Source organism: Pseudopodoces humilis, chromosome 18 (assembly GCF_049639895.1).
Source record: "Pseudopodoces humilis isolate 2021_Gansu_Grassland_sample_001 chromosome 18, ASM4963989v1, whole genome shotgun sequence".
Lineage (NCBI taxonomy): Eukaryota > Metazoa > Chordata > Aves > Passeriformes > Paridae > Pseudopodoces > Pseudopodoces humilis.
Window position 1 is genome coordinate 15,326,178 of NC_142217.1, and position 12,030 is coordinate 15,338,207.

At 37.8% G+C, this 12,030-nt stretch overlaps 1 protein-coding gene across 3 annotated transcripts in view; it reads left to right on the plus strand.

The window, feature by feature from the left end:
* USP22 (ubiquitin specific peptidase 22) overlaps nt 1-12,030 on the plus strand; it is a 92,316-nt gene that overhangs the window by 37,499 nt on the left and 42,787 nt on the right. For 2 of the 3 annotated variants that reach the window (XM_005523042.3, XM_088064154.1), the window contains exons 3-5: nt 5,529-5,642; nt 6,192-6,236; nt 10,877-10,978. In XM_005523042.3, coding sequence (XP_005523099.1) covers nt 5,529-5,642; nt 6,192-6,236; nt 10,877-10,978 — 261 coding nt within the window. The remainder of the gene's footprint in view (nt 1-5,528; nt 5,643-6,191; nt 6,237-10,876; nt 10,979-12,030) is intronic. The other variant, XM_088064152.1, reaches the window with a different exon arrangement.

Below are 12,030 nucleotides of genomic sequence, written 5' to 3' on the forward strand. Positions count from 1 at the left end.
CAGAAAGGACTCCTGAAGAGTTCTCTCTATACCTGGAATATTCTTACCCCTCAGAAAGCCAACTTGCCGATTTACCTGTGTGTTACCAGCTCTGGATATATCTGCTTGCCTCAGACCCAGCCACAAACTTCTGTCCAGTTCTGGATCTTGCTACTGCTTCTACTGAAAACAGTGTTTTTAAAATAAGTCTCCACTGTTGTTCAGATGAGAATATGCAGATGAGTAGAAACAGTTTGTATTACATCATGTGCAGCAGCTCAAAACATGGTGACTGTGCTTTGGGGATTCTTCCCCCATATTTCTGAAAAAAAACCAAACCCAGCAAGTTGAAGTAAGGGAGTGTTTAACAATTTTTCTCCTTTAAACCTGAATAATATTTTGTGCGATCAAGAAGAGGTGCTGTAGCAGGAGGATTTAATTCTTCTCAGTTTTCAAAGGTTTGCTGCAGAGAGGGGAACTGTGGAAAGTTGTAGGGTCAGAGGAGGGAAGGGAGAAGACTGACAAAAGGTAGAATATATTTTATAATCGGACAGCTTAAGTACAGGAATGCTGCAGCCTCCTGTGCAGCATATTGGGGCATGCACATACATGTAGGTACTGTGTGTGTACAATCCATGTATTTCTGAATGAGGTCAAGGAGCTAGAATTAATATTCCACTCATAACAACTTAACATAAAATGGTTTGACACACTGTGGTTCCTCTATTTTAACAGTTAAAAGCATATTTGCTGTCTAGATTCCAGAGGGATACCAGGACATTTTTTCTTCATCTTATCTTTCCTGGCTTGGATTCATATGGAGTTGTAAGATGATATTCTAAACCATCACAGAGTGTACAGCACAGAGGGCTGCCCATTTGGCTCCTGGTGTTAAGTGGTTTGCAGGGTAGTATTGGGTGCTTGCCATGTTTGGATTGCAGGCAAATCAAATTTAAACATTAAAATTTTAGATCCATATGGGTCCAATAAGCATCTTGGAGAGTTCAGAGCCACAAAAACACTTCTCACCTGTTGGCTCCTGGTGTGAAAACAGAAGAAAAAGCAGCACTTAATGGAATAGTTTAATTTTGAATATTAAGAGAAGATACTCAGTGTGAGAGGGAAGGATAATGCTTGACTATGACTGTTGTTTTTAATGGGGATGAAAAGATTTTGGCAGCAGAAGGAAGTTTGGGTTTTTGGTTTGGTTTTTGGGTTTTTTTCCCCTAACTCTAAATACCTGCAGTTCTCAATGGCTGGATCATAATTTAGCAAAAGTAGTCCCTTTTCCAACTCTTTCCATACCTTCTTATCAGTTTGGGAATTCTGACCTGTGGTGCAGATTCCAGGTGCCAGGAAACTGGGAGGAAGAAAATCAGATGCCTGCTTTGTGCTGATAGATCAGAGACAAGATCCAGTGGAGAACTGGCTGAAGTTTAACAAATCACTTCTTGGGAACCTGAGCCAATTACCTGGAATGGGTTTAATGATTAACACTCAAGGTGAAAAATCAGGGAACATGACTTATCTTTGGATATCGACTTAAAATGGCCCGAAAGAATTGCTAATTTAGCCTCCTTTGTTACAGAAGTTGAAGAAAGTGCAGGTTTCTTGCATAGAGCTCAGAGTGTGTTGATTTGAGGTTGATAATACACCAAGACTGAGTCACAGAAACTCACAATGGAATTAATTTCAGTACAGGTGAAAACTGACCTGAATTCTGAGTTGCTACGGGACTCGAGTGCACCCAGTGATCCAAGGGAGATGATACCAGAACATGATTCACAAATATCTCCTATCTGATGAATGGTATTGAGTATTATGGTGAAGTGTCCCATTCCCAGCTGTGCAAAGTCAGTTCTTTTCGACTGGATGTTTCAAAAACTGAACACCCAAGGTTTTTCACCTAGATGAGATGTGCACACTCTGGATGTGGCACACTTCCCTGCTTTTGTTGAGTTCCCATCATCTCTGGTCTCTTAAACATTTTCACAAGGACATCAGTGGATGTAGTTGGAAAAGTAAAGCACTTAGGCTTAAGTAAAACACTTTACTTGGCTCCCAGATGCAGTTTGAAAACTTTTGCTGCCAGATTTCAACTTTCACCTCAGAGCTGTTGTTTTTTAAAACTTTGTGTTCCTTGCACCAGTAGATAAAATTATTGTTGTTACTGCATGATCTTCTGTGCTGCCTCCTTGTTTTTCCAGGCTGATAGTTTTATTTTTAAATGAAAAATAAAATGTATTTTCATTCCTCTCTTGGGTTGCAGCTTCTTATAATTTTGTATGTAAAGGGGTACGAGGAGGGGAAACTTGTTGTAATCACAGAAGGTATAAAAGCAAAGAAAAATGTTATATTCCAAGAGGTCTTTTCATTCTTAAATTGCTCTGCCTGTGGATAGTAGGTATTTTGAATTCCTAAACCAGGAATCTAGATTGATCAAATTTAATAAAATGACACTGTGATTTTTTTAAATTGCTTTTGGTTCTTCCTTGTGAAAGAAAAAGGTAGATTTCTACTTAATGTATATTTTATTTTCCCAGGGTAGTAAATTCTGTGTGTGTGTATTAAGCTAAAACTGAAGTTCACTGATTTCATCCCTCTGTACTATCCTGAGAGAAGGTTTGGAGTAGTTTTAGGAAAAGCAGATCCTGGAAGTTGGGAGTAGCAGCCATTCCAGAGGAGCTCCCTAAAAGAGATGTTCATCGTGAGGAATGTGAGGCATCCTGGCAGACTTGGCAGTGGGTTAATCCAAAACACCTGGGCATTATTCCTGGGTTGGTAGTTCCCAAACTTTTTATGAATTTGAGGCCTTTTTGTTAAAATATCAATGCAAATACCAGTGGTGAAATTTGCTGCATGTGCATTCTCATGCTTTACTGTTGTGTTTTTTACAGAATTTTCTGGCCAGGTGTTGCAGTTTAGGATAGAGCTTATGGCACGTTAGTTTAAAACAAAAAAAGTTTAGTCTAACAATGAGATGAAATTTGTTTCATTTCCCCCAGTCCTTTGAGGGAGAAAGTTTTGTGTGGACTTTGTCCTTTGGGTGTGGTGTAACTTCAGTCAGTGCTATGGAGTTGTGCGCTTGGGAAGTTTGTCATTAAAACTGTCCCTTCAGCAGTTCCTCTGTTCTTCTTCACCTCAAGACAACCAGCATAAGAAAGTCTAAGTGTATTTCAGTGGAAAAAATCAAATTACATTAACCTGAAACAATTAACTTCCAAGCTTTCCTAATGGACTCTGTGCCTGAGCAGCTGTGTTCTGGCTCCATGAGAAACTCCTGCCCTTCCTCCATGCTGTGGCCAGGCCTGTGTGGCCACCTTGTCACTGGTGCTTGAGATAATTTGTCCAAAACCCCTTGCAGTCATTAAAAAGACATTGGAAGTGTTGGCAAATGTACAACTGCATTGTTCCCATAAGTGTGCTGGAGAGAGGATATTTCCTCAAGAGTCCTTAATCAGGTACTGAACAATTACAGCTTTAACTCCACCAGTGTTTCTGTGAAACTTTCTGATCCTTTACATCAGAAATTCCTCCTGCTCTGAACAAGTGGTTTGTGGAAGGTGGTCTTTTGTTAGTTTACATCTTGACACCTCTGTTTCATTGCTCAGGCATGTAAATCCAGGAAGAAAGGAAAAGTAAGGAATCCTCTGAGCACAGCTATGCCTATACATTCTGATGGTAAATTGTAACTATTAGTGCTCACAAAATCCTATTTATTCAGTATTCTGCCAGCCCTGTTCTATTCTTTGGGGGTCTGTTGGTGGGATGTTGAAAGTACGTGGAGAACAATATTTGGGTTTGTGTTTTAAGATGAATACTTTGGATTTTCAACAGCTGTTTTGTAGAAAACTGCAGAACTGGTAATGCAATAAGTAATGGAGTAAATATTGTAGAACTCCAATGCTCTGTAAGTTATGATGTACCAGCCCCCCAGCTGCATAATGTTTTATTAGTAATCCTCCGCCAGAGCTCAGTCTTGTCTCCTTTTGGGATATTCTGCTAAAGGAGTTTATTCAGTCCTCTGGGCATCATGGTGAAATATTCTGGTGTTGGGATATTACACAAGGTAATGAAAATCCTGAGTTTGTGACTTTACATGAGGTAACACAGTCCTTGTCCTCTTCCACAAACTGAGTGTCGTCCAAATAGGCAGGACAGAAGAATGGAGCACATCAGCAAGATAAAAAGACTCTTTAAAAGTAATTGGGGTTTACTGAATAGGAGAAGTAACAAGCAACTGAAGTCATCATTGAGAAAGTGATTTTTATAACAGAGGAAGGAGGGAAAAAAATATCTTGCAACGGTCTAAAGGAGAGGGACAGCAGGTTGTGAGGGGGCAGAGGCTGTGAAGGATGGAGGAGATGGGGTTAGAAAGGAACTTTACCAAAGAACCTCACCACAAGCACTGCCCCACTAACAGTGCAGCACAGAAACTTCACCTGTGTTTGCCTGCTGAGATCCATGGCAGAATTCCTGATGCATGGCATGTGGTTTGGCTTATTGAGCACTTTAGAGTAATGCAGTGCTGTTCCTCACAGGCCACCTAATGTGGTAATGGTTTCCTGTGTTTAAAACAAGTTTCCATTGCAGTAAGACTATTCTAATAATGCTAGTTATCTGGAAATAAAAGGAATTAAAAAACAAAATAAATGGAAGGTCTGCATTTGAGGGAGAAGGGTGATGTGTTTCTTCAGTGTTTGCTGCTGCAGATTGTGTTTTAGTAAGATTTGTTAGTGCCCACTGATTTTTAACTTTCCAGTGATTGTGGCTTTTTTTCATATCTATGTACTTAAAATCAGTTTACCATGATTACTTTGCACTTTTTCCATAGTATATGTTGGAGTAAACTGACATTTCTCAGCCAGGTATTCATTTTGTTTCTTGGCTTTCTTTTGCTTAAGGTTGTGCAAGAAAAATATTTTTAACATTGGTCAGTGTTCATTTGTTTGTTCTGAAAGGGTGTGTGAAATGAAAAATTGAGACAGAAGTAAACTGTGGAATAAACTACCCTGGAAAACCTTTCCCCTGGAGAAATAGTTTTGAATTTGCAGTGCTGTCTTTGTTTGAGCCTTCATTTGGATTTTAACTAGGTGCTTTCTGATTATTTTAATGGCCTCAAAGAGAAACTGCTGAAGTCTTAGGAAAAGACAGTTCAAACTCGTCACCTCTTACAGGGCTGGTTCTGTGTGCGTTGTAGTCAGTCACTGTCCTGATGCTCTTGCTAACTCAGGTGTTTTAAAGGTAAATTATGGATTACAAACAGCTTGAAGGCAACTGATGCTCTGTTGTCCTGCACAGTTTTCTTGCTGTGCCAGAAGCAACTGAATAACTCACACTGAAACTATAAAAACGTCTGGGTTTTTTGGGTTTTTCTTTTTTTTTTTTTTTTTTTTTTTCCTTCCAGATTCTAAGGTACAGATTTTTCTTCTTTTGTGGACTGCTTGGAAGAAAGAATTGCCTGTCTTAGAAGCCTGCTTTAAAATGCCTTCTGGTTTATGAACTCACATCTTTTTTTCCTCCTCCCCAACTTCCCTTCTGTTTTGCAGCCATAGACCTTTTGTATGGGGGTATATACTGCTTTATGTGTCAAGATTACATATACGACAAAGACATGGAACAAATTGCCAAAGAAGAACAACGAAAAGCTTGGAAATTACAAGGTTTGGTTTTCCTGCCTGAATTTCTTGTTTCTGTTTTTAATCATACCTGTCCCTCCCATTTGTTCAGTGGCAAAAAGACACTAAGGGGAAGAGTGAGCTCTTTAGAGAGAGTAGTGCAGGCCATGTTAGTTAGAGATGTTAGTTCTTGCTTTCCAGGAGTCAGACTGGGTTTAACACGTGCACCACACCTAATAGTAGCAAAAATATTTTGTTTTTAATTGCAATAAAAATATAGAAATATGTAACATTATTCCTGCAAAATTTGCCATAATATCAAAAGTTAGATCTGTATTAGGTAGAGAATGTAACAGTCTGCTCCTTTAGGCTTATTTACATGGTACAGGGCAATAAATCTGTTCCCCTCACATGAAATGCCACCCTTGTGTGTGATTTTTTTAAACTTTTTTTTTAAATAGAACATGCCAGCTTACTTACACACCTGTGCTTTCATGGTACACACACAGTGTCTGTGTAGAAATATTTACACACAAATATATGTACACACATTTGTTTTATTCAGTTTGCTTTCCCTAATTTTTTCTTTTTTAGCCTTCACCCCAACAGTGGTTTCTCACTACCAGTGTACAATGACAGGTAAGAGGCGTGGGCTGGCGACGCACCTCACTAACAAGCGTCCCTTTGCTGATTATCCTGCCATTTTAGACATAAATCACAGTTAAGAATGCCAGTTTTATTGTGCAAATCGTTTTCCTCTTGTTTGGATATGTTCCAATGATTGAATAATTGCAGCAGACTTGATTTCATATGCCCTTTCCTTGATAGAATTCCTCCAAAACTTTACTCTTTTTTTGTTTTGTTTTTGTTTGGAAAGGAGATCTCATTTATTCTAAGCTGAGTAGTCTGTAAGCATCAGTTTTAAAAGCTTGTCATCTTCCATTTCCAGTGGCCTCTGGGGGGTATGTTTTCTTAAAGTGGGAAAGTCTGTATTTGAAGACAGATGACTTCTGTCTAGTTATGTCTCTTCCGGAATCCATGGCATCCTGTTTCAATGTGACAGCCTTAGTCAGGGCTGATATGACTTCAAACCATTCTTAACCTCATTTCCAATTTTAAAAATAGCAGCTAACATCGTATTAACGAGAGCTTTTCTGCTGGCTCAAAAGATAGCTGCATTCACTTAGTTCCTACTACAGATCCCAGTCTGCTTCCTGCTTGTTCCCTGTTTGAGGGAACGGAGTCAGAGGAAAGAAGGATTGTGAGTCCTAGAACAATAAATACATCTTAAAATGTTTTAGCACAGAGCACTGGTTTTCAAAGCAAGACAAAATGGTAATATGTTTAAAAACCTTTCATTCAAGCTCTGCACCTCTTTTGGAAGCTCCTTCAGTCTGTGTTTGGGGCACCAAATTAATCATCTGCAACAGCATAACAGATCTACATTATGCTACAGAAGAGGAAACCTCCCCCAGTTCCTTGCTTTTAAGTATGCAGGTTTAAAGAGTAATTTCTCAGTAATGTTGTTCTTATCGATTGATAGATTTGTGCCTTGTGGACTGAGATGCAGCCACTTTGTCCTTCCTTGGACATCAGCCTGCTGTAGTTTATATTGCAGGGAGTTACAGCTACAAAATTGTTCCTCTGGTCATCATGGACCACAGAGTTGTGCAGAGAAGGCTGAAGATTCACCCAGAGGAGCTGCCAGGCAGGAAGCCTCTGTGCTGATTAACTGACTAATGAATGGCACATTAAATATGTATACACAAATGCATATTTGTATGAATATGCACATTGCATCTTCTGTCCCTGGAGAACTAATCTGTAGTGACCAGTGAAGACAGAAAATCAAGGAATAGACAACAACACTTTAAATTACTGGAGTCTGCAATGTAGACTTTTTTTTTCTTTAAAGTCATGGCATAGGTTCTTTTTTATGTCTTATTATGAATCCATGTGTTTCCTCAAAAATTTATGTAAGGAAAGAGAAATGTACATGGGAGGAATAATGGAGAATTATGTCGGGTTTTTTCCTTCTCTCTCCATTGTTCCAATCCATGTGCTCCCTCCCTCTTGTTATCTGAAAGATCCCTTCTTGCTCCAAACTGAATGTCAAGAGGAGCACAAACCCCAAACTCGGTGTCTTGGGTTTATATTGCTACCACAGAGTTAATTTACCTCAGATCTTGTTGCCAACTCAAAGAACTTCAGAAGTTAATTGAGTCTGCAGAAACTGATTGGCTTAAAAACTGAAGGGTAAATGCAGTATATTTTCAAATTGTTCTCCACAGTGCTTGAAGTGTGTTAGTTTATACTTTAATAGATGCTCACATAACAACATGATGCCTGGAGAAAGAAAAAAAAAAACAACTTTAAGAAAACCCCCAAATCATGAGATTCATTTCGTACTCCTGTAGTGTTAACTCCCAGTGTGCTGAGTTCCCCAGTCCAGCTGTAGTTCAGGGTTATCTGATGTAACTCTGAACAAGTTGCAACTTGGCCAGTAACTTTTCCTTGGGTATTGAATATTAATAACAGGGGAGGTGAGAATACACAGAGCCCTTTGTTTTAATTAATGTTTGAAGTTTTGGGAGGGGAAAAATTGGAATTTGCTGAAGTTTAGCAAAGTAAACAATGACTGAAAAATTGTGACTATTATAAACTAGAGCCTTCAATGCCTTTCCCTTCACTCACCCCTATGCCCCTGATGAATTCTCTGAGAAATGCCAATTTGAGTATTTCACCCAATAAAATAATTTCTTAGATGGAGATTTCACATGCTGACCTGAATGTCTGACTATTTTAATGCAGCATTTTAAAAATTACTAATTTTCACTTCTCTAACACTAATTTCTTTTAATTGTAAATGGTGACCTATGCATGGTTTGCAAATCTTTGTTTAAGGTAGTTTATATTGGAGTTTTTGGCATGCTTGTGAGTGTTATTAGACCTCTTTATTAAACCTCTTTCCTTCTTTGTCTCTTGGTTGTTTTTTTTGTTGTTTTGAATTTTTAAACATCCAACCATTCCTAATAAATGGCTCTGCCTTTTCCAAATTTTCAAGAGTAATATAACCTCAACATTCCTGCTAAGTTATATAGCTGGAACAGAACACATTTTAATTTCTGTGTCTGACTTAACTTGTGCTCCTTCTAATGAAAGGCTTCTGCAAGAATGTTTTCTGTCTGGTTTGCTCTGTTTGTGGCATTAATTGCACATGGTTTTTTGTTTTCTTTCATTTCTTTTTAATTGAACAAATATTTGATTCATCCAGAATCCTTGAAAGTAATCCAGTCTGTCATGTTTAACCTTACTTAGAGTTGCTCTTGTGACATGCTTTGGTCCCCATCCTCTCCAGCATTTAAACTATATAATTATATATAGATATATATAAATATATATGAATAGTGCTGCTGATATACATGGAGCTATTGCATGCCTAAAGTGCACATGTGTTTCCAGGTATGAATTTTGTTGTATTTGACTTAAACCAGGATTTAAACATATCCAAGGGGGTGTTTTTAAATTATTATCAGGGTTCATCACACTGATTTGACTGACTGTGTTTGGCCATGTTTTAACTGCAGTGAACCCAAACACAGGAATTTTCAGCTGCACAATGCAATTGCTGGTACTAACACTGTGTTACCAATGAATTTATATAAATTCCTAAGGGAGCAAATATGACCAGGGTTGCTGGAGACATCTAATGCCAAACCTGTTGGAAGCCAATGTTCCATCCTCTGTGAAGTGTCCATCTGTGCGTCTCCAAAGGGTCTCTGCAGACGTGCAGTGTGTCCAAAGCATTGCAGCTGTGTTATCTCATCAGTCTCAGTCATTCCCTGCCTTTTCTGTTTTCCTGGGTGTGTAGCTTGATGCTGAACCTTGGATAAAGGAAAGGGATTCTGGTATTGTTCCTTAAGCTCCTTCCATAATCTGTTGTTGAATCAAATAAAGTCAGAGATGGGTATATTTGTGTAAATAAGAATTTTCTAGTCCTTGAGAATCAAAAAATCAGACCTATTACTAGAACCTGGAGGGTCAGTAGTAACTATGAATTGAACATTTTTGGGAGGGTAGCTTCTGACAAGCATAGCTATTTCTGAAAATGAAGATCAAAGAGCTATTAAAATTTAATGTATATTATGCAGAATGTGTAAGCCTCCAGCTATATTTTTCTACTATCCTTTTCATATGTATGATTTATAATTTATTTTCTGTAGCAAAGCGTTGCTTCTGCTCCATGCATTCTGTGAAAAATAACTCTTAATTGACTTTAATTCTCAGTTTTAGAATAGACTGCTTGCCATCTTATAATTCTTTATTTTTAATGCCGAGATGCCTTTGTGATTCACAGTAATTGACCTTGCACAGCAATTTCTGTGCTACATAGAAAGCTGCAGCAGTATTGAGCTGGTCAGCACGTGAGTCTTCACTGTTGTATTTTTCTCATATCAGGTTTACACTGAACACAGCTCTGTGCTGATTTCAAATCTGGTCTCCATACTACTGGCCTGACTCATTTCTACTGCACTTTCCTTTGAGCAAAAGAAATCTACTGGAAATGCAATGTTAGTGGTCAAAGAGAATAATGACAGATTTTAGCTCATGAGGAAGGGTAGTTTAATGTTTGGAGAGTTTTGGCTAGTTGGTGGAGGGAGGGTGGTGTTTAAACCTACTACTAATTTAATTTTTAGATAACATTAGATACGTCAGCAAAGTGAATGTCAAAAATTAAAACTGTCTAATGGTACAAGGAAAGGTCATTCTATGTAATGGCATATCCTAAGACATGTAGCAACTATTTAGTATATTGAATTATTAAATTCTGCTGTTCTCTAAAGATTATCTGTCCATTAGGTTGGGTCAGTTTAGATTTATTTAATAACTTGTCAAGCTCATCGATGCTGGTTCTGTCATTTAACCTCCTCTGAGCACAAATAAATGGTTTTTTGTGTATTAGCAAGTTTATTCTTGTGCTGGAATTTATTTTTTTAACTGAAAGGAGGATTATAATCCAATAATGGAAAGTTTTTGCCTATCTGTTCTTTATAAATAAAGAAGTACCTTTCTTTTCTTACGTTAGTTCTTTGTTGGAAAATTTGTTGATACCTTTCCAAACCCTATTTTTTGAGAAGGGGTAAAAAGCAGTCAGTGCCCTGAAGTTGTGCATAAATTGAATCTAACCTAATGGACAGCAAGTTGAAAGTTTTGACATGAACAGAATTTTTAATCCTTTTACTAAAGAACTTCCTGAAACTTTGTTTTCATCTGCTTAGGCATTGGAGAGAAGTATTCAACATGGGAGCCGACCAAGAGAGAGTTAGAATTGCTACGACACAACCCCAAGAGAAGAAAAATAACCACAAACTGCACCATAGGTGAGTTCCAGAAATCTTTTCTGGAGTTAAATTGTCACTGATTTGTATGTTCAAAATTCTGTGTTGTTTTTTCATTGGTAATTGTAGTGGATTTTTGTAAGCTTTAAAACAAGAAAATACCTTTTTCTCTCTGTGGAAGGATCTGCGCTCTGTGACTGCAGGTACTGCTGATGACTGAGCTGTGTAAAAATGTGTAACAAAACACAGTCCTTTTTTTGACAGTATGTTTGTAATGAGAAGTCACTGAATGATCTGAACTCAGCCTTCATCAGAGATCCCGTGCAGTGATGTGAAGGGAAATCCTGTAGTTGGTGCATCCTTAACCAAAGCAGTCTATTGGTAAATCTGGTTTTAGCAGAAGCAGCACATTCCTACTTTGTGTTTTACTCTCTAAATGGGATATCTTCAATTTCATATGAGCTCTGAAAAGTGATTTTATTTCTCCAGTGGTGTCAAATAGCAGGTTTGAAATGCATCTCAAAGGTTTAATGCTTAAGAGTTCAGTGGTCTGGAGCAAAGAATTCTCTGAAATGTATGCATTGCTTCTGGCTGGACAGTATTTGGGTAAAGGTGATAAAAATTAATAGTTCTTCCAATTTTTTCCCTGCTGTTTTTAGATTGGGGTAGCAGGGAGTTAAAATTAGTTCCCTGACAAGCTCTAATTAAGATTATCAGGCATTTTCCTATGCTGTTAAATGCACAGTAACATTTTAAAGGTGAAGGTTGGAAATAATGGTTAATGGTACAAGATTGTTAATTGTAAAAGGTTGGAGGCATATCCATAGACATTGCAAGTAGGAAGCTGTTTGAATTTTTTCCACAATTTTAAAGCTCTGTACTGTTTCATGGAACATGTCATGCTTTCAGCATGTTTGTATTTGTCAAAATATACTGAACATACTTTCTAAAGCTTTCTAATGTTATGTTTCTAATACAGTAAGTCATTTAATCCAAAGTATGTGTATGTTTATTTGGAAAAAATAGACTGAGAAGCACTGAGTAAGTTGAAAATGTATATAAAATGGTAATTCTAAAGAAAGGACCTATGTTTT